Below are 15,045 nucleotides of genomic sequence, written 5' to 3'. Positions count from 1 at the left end.
AGCACACAGATGTCATTAGCTCAATAATGCACATTTTATTAGTTTTTTCTTCCTTTTCTTCTCACCCATTCCTGATTCCTGGGATCACCTCCTAACTCTTGCACTGAAGGACTCAGTTCACACTCTGCTTTTTGGTGGAGTACAGATTAAAATACTGAAATTCATCCAGATTGATTCAGAGAGCTCTGGTACGTTCCTTCAACACTGGGTGGTAGACATTGTATGAATATACCAACAGTGTGTCTATTCCCTCATTGATAAAAATGTGGGTTGTGCCTGGGCCTTTGCTTTTACAAACAGTGCTGCTGTGAACATTCTTTCCTGGCTCACATGTGCAAGAGTTTCTCTAGGAGAGCAATGTGCGGGGTCCATGGGGTCCATGAACTCCGGAAGCCCCTGAGACCCTTTCCTGAGGTCCCCCAGTATTGTTATGCTCGTAATAATGCTAAACTGTTATTTGCTTTTTTCACTGTGTTGACATTTCATCTGCCGCTGTGGGCTTGATAGCTTCCCAATAAAAAAAGATCATGCTCTTGAGATTGGTAGTGACATTAATAATTAGCGATTATTTGTTTTAGGGGCGCCTGGGTGGCTCAGTCGGTTAAGCGTCCGACTTCGGCTCAGGTCACGATCTCATGGTCCGTGAGTTCCAGCCCCGCGTTGGGCTCTGTGCTGACAGCTCGGAGCCTGGAGCCTGCTTCGGATTCTGTGTCTCCCTCTCTCTGACCCTCCCCTGTTCATACTCTGTCTCTCTCTGTCTCAAAAATAAATAAACGTTAAAAAAAATTTTTTAAACGTAATTAGTGATTTTTTGACGTTATGTAATGAAATGTGTCAACATTTGAAAGACCTGTGTAACTCAGTGAACCAGTAACTTCCAAATGACTAATGCATGTCTTGACAAAATCACGCAAAGGTAAAAGATCTACTCAAAATGCAAGAGAATTCAGTGGTAACAGAGTCTGAAAAGTTCATTACCGGCTTATACATTTTAAAGTTGCTAGGAGAGCACATCTTAAAGGTTCCCACCACAACAAAGAAATGGTAATTATGTGACCCGATGGAGGTATTAGCTGACTCTATGGTGGTAATCATTTTGCAATATATAAGGGTATCAAATCTACAAGTTGTACGCCTATATGTCAATTTTATCTCAGTAAAGCTGAGAGAAAAAAAGACAAGAAAAGTTCACCGGGATGGCTGCAGATCCCATGCTGCAGTAACCTTTCAGAAACCACCATTGGCCAAGTTTGGCCAAAGTATCAAAGAAGAATATCCACAATTACTTGAGAAGGCGATTGAAATGCCCCTTTTCCAATCACATCCACTTCAACCACACAGCCCACTGCAGCGGATCAAATTTTTTAAGAGCTGATACGAGAATACAGCTGTCTTTTATCAAGCCAGACGCTTAAAAGATGGACAGATGTGTGAAACAAAACCACTCTTCTCACTAATTTTTTTGCTTCAGAAAATAGCTGTTCTCATAAAACATATTTTGTTTATGTTAACGTGTAAGGACATGTTTAAATGAAGTAATAATTTCTTAGTTTAATTTCTACTCTGGCAAATTTCCAAAAATATAACCCATTTAAGGTACACACACACACACACACACACACACACACACCTACATACATCATAATCCCTTGATATTATTTGATATCCTTGATGATTTGATATGTTCACACATTTTCAATGGTGTCAGACATGTCTTTTTACACATGGTTTGTTCAAATCTGCATCCAAACGAGACGCACATATTACATTTTGTGGTTCGGTTTCTAAAGTGCCTTTGTTCCATAATGGTCTCTTTGCCCTTTTTTTAAAGATTTTTGTCTTTATACCCTTGATTATTGGTAAAACTTAGAAATTTGTCTCGTACAATGTCCCACATTCTGGACTTGGCTGATTGCTTTCTAGTGGTATCATTTAATTTATTTCTCTATCCCTCATATTTCCTGTGATTTGGAAAGCTGGAGGTTTGATTAGATTCAGGTTCACTTCCAGGCGGTGTGTCCAGGATGAGAGCCTTAACCTTTCTGTGTCTCAGTTTCCTTATCAGTAAATTGAGGATAAGAATGGTAACTACCTCACTGGGAGAGTATAAGGATTAAATTAGTTAAAATATATAAAATACTCAGAACAGAGCTTGACACCCAACATTTGGTAGCTATTGTCATTATTTGAGGACAGCCTCCAGCTTCAAAGCTAGAGACCAAAATAAACAACAAAAAATAATCTAGGAAGTGAAAGGAAAGAGCAGAAAATTACAACTGATGTCCTCAGGTATATGAAATGAGAGAAGGTCCTGAATCCACAACATGAAAGCAAGAGGGTGCCAAAAGAAAAGTCAGGTACCAGGAAAAACTCAGAAATTACAATTTTGGAGCAGAAATGAGAACACTCAACAAAAGAAGCGGGGATGAAGTTCAGGAAAATCTCTTATAAACTAGAGCAAAACCAAGAGGTAGAAAATGAGAAAGAAAAGATTTTAAAAACAAAGGAATCTATCACAGAGAAAGTCTCCCAAAATCGAACACTACACGTTTCCTGACTGAAAGGGAGTGTCTAGTACAATGAATGAAAAAGACTTACCATGACAAGTCATTATGAGCGTTCGGAACACCAAGGATGAAGGAAAAACCTATACCCTAAAAAATTCTGGAGAACAAATGAACAAACAAAAATTACACAGGAAGTAACAGAAATCAAAATAAAAATCAGATTTCTCAAAAGTCTAGCCACATGAGAAGCTAAAAGACAACAGATCAATACCTTTAAAATTCCAAGAGAATTTGATTTCCAATCTGGAAATCTGTACCCCGCCAAACTGTCAAATGTGAGAGTAAAATCAAGCCATTTTTAGACAAGCAAGGTTTCAAACATTTACCTCCCATGAACCCCTTCTGGGGAGGTTACTGGAGAATGCACTATTCTAAAATGAGAGAATAAACCACAAATGGGAAGATCCAGGACACAACGGATTTGGCACCGGGGAGAAGAGATGGGAATCCCCAGAATGTGGTTAGGGGAAGTCCTACAACAATAGTTGCCTAGTGAGGCCAAGACGATAATTTGGAGAGAAGAGGATGGGCCTAAGGAAGGATGTCTCCAATTAAAAAAAAAGAAAAAAAAAGACATTGAAAGATCACCAGATTCACGAGACCAGATCAAGAGATGTTTTATAGTCCAGAGGGAGAATTTGGGGAAGAATTAACAATAGATGCATACATAACTAAGTGAATGGGGGAAAAAGGCAATTTTTGACTATAGGAAAAAAAATTATTCAATAAAGTGAATGTAATCTTAGTATGGTATACACCTCAATTGTAAAAATATACTGTGGTTGTATCAACATAAACTCTGACTCAGCCAACTAGGGAATTAAGCAGACTGGCCAACAGTCTGTTGATGGTCACAAAAAGATGACAGATGATGGATAGATAGATAGATATCATAAACTCATGGAGGAATTAGGGGGAGGGGATTTTCACTCCTTCCAGACTCTCACTCCTTCCAGACTCCCCCTCCTTCCAGACTCCAGCCTCACTATCCTGATGAAGAATCCCAAACCAGTGTCTCTACACCTGTACCTTTCTGGAGCTAGACAACTGTTCTTGCCTATTGCCACCTCGAGTGTAAACTAACATACAAACTGTGTGTGTGTGTGTGTGTGTGTGTCTCTCTCTCTCTCTCTCTCTCTCTCACACACACACACACACACACACACACACACACACACACCTCTAATTTACCCTCTTCTTTATCCTTTCCCAAGCTAACTCAGCATACCTTCACTTTTATCAGTGGCTCCACTATTCTTCCTAATCTTCTACTTCGGCTTTTCCACTCCTTCATACCCTGCATGCAGTCCGTTTTAGAATGGCTTTCTAAAATTTTCCAAAGGCCCATGCCTGTTTCCAGCTGTATTATAATCCAGTCTAACTTGGCTACTTTTATTATTAACAATAATCCAATCACCATTCGTATAGCATTTTTAAGTGAAATTTATTAGACTTACTTCTAATTAAAAGAAGAAAGTATAAATCTTGCTAAGGTATTAAGTGTTCATTGCAGAAATTTTGGAAAATACAGAAAAGCACAAAGAAGATAAAAATCCCCTCTACTCTCAAAGTAATCTGGATTTACCTATTGGTATGTTTTCATCCAATCTTTTTCCCATATGTCCAGAATAATCTTTTTTGAAAAAATAAAACAAATGTTGTGATCATGTTGTATGTGCCTCTTTTTAACTGTTTCATTTAATAAAAACATTTTATTACATCAATAAATATTCTGCTATGTCATTTTAATGACTGCATTGACTCCCATGACAGCTATCCTATGATGTATTTAATCAACCCCTATTACAATTATTTTTATTGTTTTCAGTTTTTCACTCTTAAGAATAGTGCTATCTCTGATTATTTAGTTAGGATAACTTAGAAGTGGAATTGCTGAGTCAAAGATCATGCTTGTATTATTATTGTGGTAAAAAAAAAAACACAAAATTTCCCATCTTACTTATTTTTAAGTGTACAAATACAATGGTATTAAACATATGCACATTCTTGGGCAAAAGATCTCTAGGACTTTTTCATCTTGCAAAATTCAAAGTCTATATCCATTGAACAGCTCCCTGCTTAGCATCCATCAATTGTTTCAATTCTTGCCTAGTCCTTAGAGGAACAAAAGTAGGGGGTCTACATGGCCTCGTCTTTCTCTGGATAAGCCATTTCCTATCCTAAATCCTGGCTGAAATACTTGCTGGGGTACTTACTAGCTGTGTGACCATGGACAAGTCATTTAACTTCTCTGTGCCTCTGTTCCCTTACCTGTAAAACGGGGATAACAACATGGTACTGTACATGTACATTGTCATACATACTTATCAACAGGAATAAATGAGTTAATAAATGTGAAGCTCTAAGCACAGTGTGTGAGGCGGCCATTATCATTATTATTACTATTATTATTACGATTAGACTGAACAAGATTTCTGTTGTCATTTACCTACCATTTTCTTCAATCCTTCTAATCTAATAAATGAGAAACGATGACCAGCTATTTTGATTTGTAAAATTATTTTAAATGACTGCAAAATTGTAATTACAAAAAAATGTAAAATTATGTATTATCGATGAGCTTGAACGTTTCTCTATGTTTATATTGGTTATTTACATTTCTGTCCTGATTTCCTTTCTCCAAACACTGTGGCCAGCAGGACCTCCCTCCCTTGGTCTTCTTAACGAGCCTGTAAACCAAGAAGGCGGCGGTCACCATCCCCACTTTTCGAATTAAGAATAGTGAAGGCCAGGAAGTTAACAATTCTCGTCCCGGCTTGAGATCTCACTCTTCAAAGCCTAGTAGCTGTCCCAGAAAATATCCCAGGGAAAGCTTTTGCTAGTCACCCCCGCCCCTGCCCCAGAGCTCACACTCTGGAATGACTTGGGAATGGCCAGATGTGCTCTCTGCGCACGCGCGGCTCTGCCAGGGGCGGGGCCTCAGAGCCCGCCAGCCCCACCGCCCCGCCTCTCGGCCCCGCCCCCGGCCCTGCCCAATCCTAGGCGCGGCGGGCTCGCGAGTCCAAGCCGGGAGGTAGGGAAAGGCGGGGGTGTCCGCGTTGGGGTCTTGCACGGCGACGCGGCCGGGCCCCGGAGTCCCGAGGCGAGAAGGGCCGGCGGCGACTCCGGGCCGCTGCTCGCCGCCATCTTGCCCCCGGAGAGAGCAGCGGCGGGCGGGGAGGCGTACCCCGGGGCCGGGCTTGGGCCGCGGGCGGGCGGCGGGCTGCGGCGGGCGGGCCCGGGCGGAGCGGCGGGAGGCGGGGACCCTTCGGCGGAGGGGGGCCGTAACTGTCGGGCCGGCGGGGCGTGGGAAGGCGCCGGGTCGGAGGCCGGAGACCGCGCGAGGCCCGGGCCTCCCCGCCGACCCGCTCCGAGGCGTGGGCCGGCCCCGCCCGGCCGCGGTGTCCTCACAGAACCGCGCTGCCGTGTATGAACGTTTCAGAGGTCCTCTGGCTTGATCCTGACGCCGCAGGCCTTGGAAGGAGGCAGGGAATGTGGCTGTTGGCCCATTTTGCAGACAGGAAACAGGCTCAGAGTGGGGAGGGGATTTTAAGTATTTAATATCAGGAGAAAGTTTGGTGAACTCTCTTCCCTCCTTATATTAGTTTTATTCATTTCTTGCTTTTTCTTTTTCTTATAAATTTAAAAATACAGAAAAATAGAATATTATAACGGTTCGCCCAGTGACGCCCAGCAAGGTCATGGCGGTGGGATTCAGTCTTGGTCCACCAAATCCAGCACCCTTTTCACCGGGCCACTCTGCCTTCCCTGTAAAAGGAAGGGGCTGAGCTTAGGGATTGTTAGGGAAGTGACCGGCAGTTCTTTTTTCTTTTCTTTCCTTCTTTCTTTCTGTCGTTCATCAGTCTCTTCTGCATCATCAGAGCTAGGAAGCGTTCAGAAGCCAAGTCATGGATCCACCTGCCCGCAAAGAAAAATCCAAAGTTAAAGAACCTGTCAGCAGAGTGGAGAAGGCCAAGCAGAAATCAGCCCAGCAGGAGCTGAAGCAAAGACAAAGAGCAGAGGTGAGATAAAGATGGGCGAGTATACCTGTGGTCTGCTGGAGATGATGCTGGAATAGAGACAGGAGAGAGAACTGTGATGCAGTGGTGCCTCCAGGAAAGCAGGTGCTCTCCTGGGAGGAGATCGAGGTCCAGAATGATGGAGTGGCAGCCCAGAGTCTCATGCCAGGTTACTGTCAGAGCCCTGACCGTCCCCACGTGATTCCTGGTGCAGAGCCTTTGTGCAAGGAAGAAAGGAAAAACACAAGGGACATGTGAGGGAGGGGTCAGAGTGAGACAACAAGTGTTGGATACCCCCTAGCACAGATGTTCGGGATTTGGCCGGGGAGCAGCTAGCTGCTCATAACCAGAAGAGGCGCAGGTCCTATAGCCACCAGACCTGTTCCTTTGTTCAGTCGACACAATCAACTTGAGAATGAAAAGCTAAACTGTTGACACTACCTTTGTTGGAGCACATCCAGACATGTAGGGTGGTTTTTTTTTTTTAGTATTTAATATCATAAGAAAGCTTGCTGCACTGTCTTCCCTCTTTCTAGTCATTTTATTTGTTCCTTTTTTGAGACATTAAAAAATACGGAAGAGCAGACTGTTATAACAGACACCTGCGTACTCAGCACCCCAGATTGGTGGTGATTAATATTTTGTCATACTCGCCTGGAGCCTTTCAGATAAATAAAAATTACATATGAATTTGAAGTCCTCTTTGTCCATTCCTGTCTTAACACCCTTTTTCCCTTTCTGTGGGCAACTATTATAATGTTTTATGCTTTTACACTCAAATATATTAATAGATATCCTTGAGCAATATACAATGTTCTTTTGTGTTTTAAAATTTTATATTAATAAAATTCTGTGTTTTGGGACACCCGGCTGGCTTGGTCAGTAGAGTGTACAACTCTTGATCTCGGGGGTGTGAGTTTAAGCCCCATGTTGGGTGTAGAGTTTGCTTAAAAATAAAATCTTAAAAAAAATTATCAAAAAATAAATAAGTAGGGGCACCTGGGTGACTCAGTTGGTGAAGCATCTGACTTCAACTCAGGTCATGATCTCACAGTTCGTGAGTTCAAGCCCCACGTTGGGCTCTGTGCTGGCAGTGTGGAGCCTGCTTAGGATTCTCTCTCCTTCTCTCTCTGCCCCTCCCCTACTCATACACTCATGCTCTCTCTCTGTCTCTCTCTCAAAAATAAGTAAACATTAAAAAAAATTAAAACCTGACAAAATCCTCCTTTAAAAAAAGAAAAATAAATAAGTAAAAAATAAAATTCTGTGTTTTATTTGACCCTTTGCCTACATTATGTTTTTTAGGACTATTCATGTTATTATAATAATGTAGTTTATTCCTCATCACTGCTTACAGTAATCTATTTTATTTTATTTTTTGACTTTTTATTTAAATTCCAGTTAACTTACAGTGTAATATTAGTTTCAGGTGTACAATGTAGTGATTGAACACTTCCATACATCACCCGGTGCTCATTATCCACCTGACCCATCCCCCCCACCCCAACCTCCTCTCTGATAACCATCAATTCGTTCTCTATAGTTAAGAGTCTGTTTCTTAGTTTAAGAAACAAAAGAAATGAGCATAGGAGAAAAAGAGATACAGTAGTCTGTTTTATGAATCCACTTGGGTATATTTACCCGTTCTTCCAGTAATGAACATTTAAATTACTTGTAGATTTTTACTACTACAGGCATTACTGTAGTGAAAAACTTTTCGATGTCATAGATGCTTTGGCACCTGTGCTAGAATTTCCGTAGAGCATCTATCACTAGAAGTAGAATGGCTGTGTATATTTCCGTTGTACTAGACATTGCCAGATTGCTGTCAAAGAGGTGATACAGTGTGCATTAGCAGTGTAAGAGGGTTCTTATTCCTCACTTCTTTTCCTACTTGATAGCGAAAGACTTCACATTTTTGTTGATTTGATCCGTTCATTAAGTCCTGAGCTGCTACTAGGTGCCAGGCGCCGTTGCAGGAGCTTGAGACCCGTGACTGGACCAGGCGGAGAAGAATGCCTGCCTTCGTGGAGCTGCATTCATTGGGGGAGGCGCTTTATACTAAGTAAACTGTATAATAGAGTGTTTGAAGTTAATCCATAACACAGAAATCTACCTTTGGGTTAAGACCGACCGTCTGAGGGCTGTGGACTTGGATTCTAACAAATTATTCTCCCCTTCTTCACCTCCCCATCCCCACCTGGATCCAGGCCCCAGATGTTCTTATTGCATTGCGCTCTGGGGAACAGTTGGAGGGTTGCTCTAAGAAACAGCCTGAGGCAGCCGTCCTTTGTGCACACTGTAAGGAAAGATGCTGTCAGGGACATTCTTGTCCTTATTGACCTCCTTCTGGTGAGGTTCCACAGGTTAGATTTATTAGTCCAACTCTAAATCCCCGCTCCTCTATGAACCCCAGTTCTTCCCATGGGACCTTGGACAAGATGTTTCATCTCTCTGAACCTCAGTCCCCCCCTTAGTACGAGGATGATGACCTCTACCTCCCAAGATTGTCATGAGGAACAGAAATGTATGTAAGGCACTTAGCACAGGGCCTGGCACCGAGAGAGCATGCAGTAAATGGCAGCAGGTTGTTAGCAGAGACCGGGTGTTTCCAGGCACTTGGCCTGCTTTTACTTGTGCGGATTCTGAATTGAAGGACTGATCGTGTTTATGGTGATATGCTGCAATGGAATATTGGAATATTGAAATGTAACATTCCCAGGCATGGGGCCAGCCCGCACGTGCATGACCACGTGTATCCTCACGCTAGGGCTTATTACTCCTCCCATTATTCTGACCTTTGTAAATCCTGCCTGGCATAAGGAAGAGATAGAGGATATGTGACTTTGTGAGGTAGAAGGTATTATCCTCACTTTAAAGCACAGAACCCTAGTTACTGAGGGATTGAGGGGCAGGACTGCCAGCTAAATCTGACCTTTGGCTCCTGCTTTTTGCTTTGCCCCACAGTGACCTTGCTGTTTGCTTTATCTGTGCTGCCTGGGATGTAGTCTCTTAAGATAGAAATGGCAAGACCCTTGCGGGGAAAAGGAGTCACAGTTTCCATTCAGTTCTACAAAGATGGCACATTCTAGAATGTTCGATGTGATGGAGCGATGTGGGGGATAAATGGGAACAGAGGGCACATGCGGCTGTGAAGTAGCATTTGACACTATTAGCGACTCTTTCCTTCTCAAAAGTCTTTCATTCCTTGGCTCAGACCTGCTGACCTATTTTGAGTCCCTTCTTTCTCTGCTTATTTTATTTTCCCTTCTACCAGTCTGCCTTCTGGTCTCCAAGAAGCTACTTCATATCCTTCTTAGTCCCCAGTTCAGTCAGATGCAGATTAAAATGCTCAGTAAAGCATGAACGGATGAAGCCGAGGTTCAAACATATGATACCTATATCTATAGATCTATATCTAACCTACATATAATATATAAGAAGTGTGTGTATTCATATGTATATATAATGTGTGCAACTTAAAGGAGATGAATAAAACAACCCTGTGCCTACCACCCAACTGAAGAAATAGAACATGACCAGGAACTTGGAAGCTTCTCGGGCCCCACTCTGGTCTTGTCCCCAACCCATGGCCTAATTCCTTGATTTTATGCCGATCGTGCCCTTGCTGTTCTGTACTAATTTACTCTTCCACTGTGTACCCCCAAGTAATACTTTGTGGCCTAAAAGTATACTATCTAGTTGTTCATGTTTCTGAATTTTTATATATGTTACTACGTTCTGTGACTGGCTGTCTTCACTCTGCTGCTGCTGCTTTTTTTTTTTTTTTTTTTTAACTATTCAGATCTATGCATTTATTTTCATTGTGGTAAAGTGTATATAACCTAAAAGCTAACCATTTTAACCATCAGTATTCTGCTTTTTTAAAGTTTTTATTTTAGAGAGAGAGAGACAGAGCATGAGTGGGGGAGGGGCAGAGAGAGAGGGAGCCACAGAATCTGAAGCAGGCTCCAGGCTCTGGGCTGTCAACACAGAGCCCGATATAGGGCTTGAAACTCATGAACCGCGAGATCGTGACCTGAGCTGAAGTCAGACGCTTCACCGACTGAGCCACCCAGGTGCCCCTTAACCATCAGTATTCTGCTTTTTGATAATCATTTGTGTTGCTTGTAACTGTCTTCATCACTGTGTGGGATTCCCATTTTCCTTAGAGATTATAGGGTCTCACCACAGTAGACACATGGGGGGACTGTAGGATCATTCACCCTTTCTATGTAGTCAGTTTTGATCATTTTACTCTTTGCAGGAATTTATTTCATTTTAAGTTTTCAAACTTATTGACACAAAGTTCATAATACTTGGAGTTAGTCTCCATTAGATCAGTGATTATCTTTTCTTTTTGATGCCAGTCATGTTTGTGTCTCCCCCTTTTTATCTCCGTTCACCCTGTCATAGGTTTGCAGGATTTTCTCTACTGCTTTCAAAGAACCATCTTGCATGGTTAGTGATCCTCTCTTACACATTTGGTTGCCTTTTCTGCTCTTTATTTTGTGTTTTCTATTTGTCTCACTGCTCGGTTTCTTTTTCTCCCCTTTCTTGTCTTCTCTTAAATTGATCCAAGTTACATCCCCCCACCCCCAAACACAAACACACTCCTTCATTTTTCTCTTTTACAACTGGGGGCATTTTATGATGTTTCTGTTCTTTAGTGGACAGGTCAGTACCACAAGGATAAAGGTGAGGAATGAGGTAGATACCCCACCTTTCACCTGAGAATGTCTCTTGCGATTTTCATTCCACCACTGCTGCCTGCCCTACCTCGTCATATTCTTGCCGCCTCCTCCCTGGACTATTGTGATGATGCCTCCTAAGGGGCCTGTAATCTCTTTTTCCCCTACTTGATCCCTCACATGGTCTCTAGTTATCTTTCCCAAAGCAGAGATACAATCGGGTTGCTCCCCTGCGCACTAATCTTGCTGGCTCTCCAGAGTCTGGCCAAAGTCCAGATGCCTCGGCAGGTCTTTTAAGGCTCCAACATCCTCAGTGCTTTCTCCACCTCCCCACACGCTGTAATATCCTTCATATTAGCATAGTCGAAGGTTCCAGAACTAATCCTGTACTCTTCCATTCTGTTTATTCCGTCACACCACCCTCTGCCCGCCCCCTAGTATGTCCTTCCTTCCCTGCTTGTCCAGATCCTACTGAAGCTTCAAAAGCCAGATCAAGCCACCTGCCTGCTTCTCTCCTCATGCTCCAGATGGAATCAGTAGCCGTCTCTTGTGCTCCGTTATCACTGTCCCTGCGTTATTGCCCCAGGCCCGGCATCTGCCCCTGACCCAGCCTGTGGTGTCTGCTTAAGCAGCTGCCTCGTCTGCTAACATGTCGGCTTCTCCCTTCAGATCTATGCCCTCAACCGAGTCATGACAGAGCTGGAGCAGCAGCAGTTCGATGAGTTCTGTAAACAGATGCAGCCTCCCGGAGAGTGAGCCACCCGTGTCCAAACGACACGGCCCCCGGAGGCTGTGCTGGTCAGCTTGTTGCCAGTTTTAGGCTGAGCCGGTCCACTTGGAACCTTACAGAACCAGACAAGACGACATCTGGGTTCTTCCTAAAACTGGGTAAATGTGAACTTCCTGTGTGTGACTCCTGCTTCACTGGTTACTCCCGTCTGAATTGGCCCGATGCTTGCTGAAGAGACTTGTTTTATTCTTCTAAGACACTAGACCCTAGATTTCTTTTTTTTTTTTAAACTTTTTTCTCTTGTTTGAGAAAAAAATCAGTGTTTCTCGTGAAACTGTAGATCTTCTCCAAAAATATAAATAAAAGACTGATAAAATGTTCGTTTGCTCACTTTAGCTTGGGGGCGGGGGGTGCCTAGCCATAGACCGTGGAGTCAGAAAGGATTTGATAACACTGTGTGTTAACCAACTTGAATTTAAACCAATAAAAATTAATAAAAAGGAAGAATGTAATAGGTAAGACAGGTTGAGGTGAGCAGAGGCAACCCTTCGTCCTTGGGGAGGGAGTGGAAGGGAGGAGGGAAGAGAAAGTCAGTGCTTCCAGTTCTCCTTCTTCCTGGGGCGAGAGCCCAGCACACCCAACAGCTCCTGAATTTTCAGCCACACGGACATAAATACGTGACGCTTCACTCCCACGTGAGCCAACACTCGGGGTGGAGGGCCGCAGCTAGGATTCCTCTGACCTCGTGATGGACGGTTAGCAGCAGGCTTGCACCAGCAGGGAGAGTGTGTGGGTGCTTTTTGCTTTTCATTCCGGGAACCACTTTATCAGGCCTGGAAACGGGTTTGCGATGGGCATATTCAGACTGGTTCCTCAAGAACCACTCACCTACCCATCCTTCCACCTGCCATCTTTAAGTATCGGAGTGTAAAGTTATTTCTGCTTCAGGCACTTGTATCAGGGATGGTGGTTCATACTTCAGCTTTAGCAACAGAGTTCTCTTAAAGCTGAGCAAAAGGAGCGTTTTTCTTTCTCCCCAGATACTCCTGGGGAGTAGGGAAAGGGATGTCAAGACAGTGGGAATATGTATGGAAATGAAGTAGACCTAGTCAGGGCAAAGGAGCCAGACTCTACCTCCTTAAGTCTCCACCCTGGAAGTGCCTAGATTTCCCCTACTGGCCTTGGGGGTGTCTCAAGCAGTCCCCATCTCCTCTTTGTCTCCCTGCTGCCTCTGAAATCACTGAGAATTCTGTTCCCATTTGCTGTGGCTTGTTTTAGGAGTCAACTGGGGAATTTGCGGGGTATAAGAATCTTGCTACCACTGTAGAGAATGTGTTTTTGAGAGCCCAAGTTATAATTAAGGATGACCTCTACAAAGATTATCCCCATAAATGGTGATTAGGCTCTATAATATCCTGCTGAATTTGGGTTGAATAGGGATTATTTGGTTTTATTTTTTGGAGAAGAAGTCAGGGTTTGGAGTGAGTGATTATAAACCTAAGAAAATGCTGTAGTGTGCTACAAAGCACATTTTGGGGAGTCAAGTGTCTTGGGGTCAAATTCTACTACACTAGAAAAGTTACTAATCTCTGAGCCTTAATTTTTCCCATCTGTGTGATGGAGTATTTTCTTCCGGTCAGGATCATTTGTTGGAGTAATAAATGAGATAATGCATGTAATAGATCCTTAGTGAATGTTACTTCCTTTCCCAACCATCTTGTTTCACGGGAAATGTTTCAAATGTCAAATAACCAAGTAATACATGAGCATTGGTCGAAAAGATTCTGATCCTTAGTAGGGAATTGCCTGTATTAACATGTCAGCCCGATATCTTCCATCCAAGAGAAATACTGTAGTGTTGCAATTTTTCAAACTGCAGGTGGTTGTAAAATCCATTTAATAAATTATGACCCGCTTGTCTTTTTAATGAAATAATAGATTCAAAAATATCATATGGTAAAGATACTGTTTCATGAAGCTTTTGTTTCAGGTTTATGTGTACTTCTGAAAGCGTCAGCTGCATTGGAGGGAAAAGTTCCTTATTACTGTAGGTTGTGGCAAAAAAAAGTTTGAGTCTTGTGAGGCAAGACTGAGTCATCTTTTTATTCACAACTTAAAAGGAAAGAAGTTTCATCTGCCTCAGGTAAAGGTTCCAGAGGCCTCTGAGTCTCTAATTGGAATAGCGTTGAACGCTAAGGCTCTTGCGAGCACAGTGAAACTGGGAGCACCTTGTATCTGCTTCCCTGCCTGGGATTCCCTAACCCTGAGGGGATCTACTCCCGGTTTCTCAGAGGTAAGACATGTTTTTGAAGTTCTGCATCAAAAAATTCATGAGGGGCGCCTGGGTGGCTCAGTCGGTTGAGCGTCCAACTTCGGCTCAGGTCATGATCTCCTGGTTCGCGTTCGTAGGTTTGAGACCTACATCGAGCTCTGTGCTGACGGCTCAGAGCCTGGAGGCTGCTTCGGATTCTGTGTCTCCCACTCTCTCTGCCCCTCTCCTGCTCGCACTCTGTCTCTCAAAAAATAAAACGTTAAAATTTGTTTTAAAAATTCATGAGAACACTGACTTGGGAAGTCAGGCTGCTTGACGCTTGGGTCCCCCGCTTACTAACTCTATGAACATTGGACAAGTTTTTGTCTCCCTAAGTCAGTGAATCTCAGACATTTCAGTCTCAGATTTCTTTATACTCTAAAAATGGAGGGCTTTTGTTTTTGTTATTTATGTTAACCTGTGGTTGATTTTTCTCATTTTAAATGAGTATTTTTGAAATAACTTTTGTGAAAAAAATACTTTTCCAAAATAAAGAATCATTGAGTGAGAAGAGCAGCATTGTTTTACATTTTTGCAAATCTCACACCCAGCTTACAGGAAAGGAGCTGGTTTCTCATATCTGCTTCCGCATTCTGCATTCTCATATTGTTTTGGTTAAACTATGTGAAGAAAATCTGGCCTCACATTGATATGTAGTTGAAAAAGAGAGGGGTATTTTTTTTTTAATGTTTTATTTATTTTTGAGACAGAGAGAGACAGCGCATGA

The 15,045-nt window shown here is 42.8% G+C and overlaps 1 protein-coding gene across 4 annotated transcripts; it reads left to right on the top strand.

Moving 5' to 3' along the window:
- The first annotated feature begins 5,514 nt into the window (after positions 1-5,514).
- Positions 5,515-12,392, top strand: LOC122227371 (small vasohibin binding protein). Of its 4 annotated transcripts, none has more exons than XM_042951802.1 (3): positions 5,515-5,601; positions 6,449-6,589; positions 11,947-12,392. In XM_042951802.1, the coding sequence occupies exons 2-3, from the start codon at positions 6,476-6,478 to the stop codon at positions 12,031-12,033; spliced, it is 201 nt and encodes a 66-aa protein (XP_042807736.1). In that variant the 5' UTR covers positions 5,515-5,601; positions 6,449-6,475; the 3' UTR covers positions 12,034-12,392. The 4 variants fall into 4 exon arrangements, with proteins under 4 accessions (XP_042807736.1, XP_042807737.1, XP_042807739.1 ...); XM_042951803.1 differs by having other exon boundaries at positions 6,431-6,589; XM_042951805.1 differs by lacking the exon at positions 5,515-5,601 and adding an exon at positions 5,848-6,011.
- Positions 12,393-15,045: the final 2,653 nt, after the last annotated feature.

Source organism: Panthera leo, chromosome C1 (genome assembly GCF_018350215.1).
Source record: "Panthera leo isolate Ple1 chromosome C1, P.leo_Ple1_pat1.1, whole genome shotgun sequence".
Classification (NCBI taxonomy): domain Eukaryota; kingdom Metazoa; phylum Chordata; class Mammalia; order Carnivora; family Felidae; genus Panthera; species Panthera leo.
This window is presented reverse-complemented; position numbering and strand designations above follow the sequence as displayed.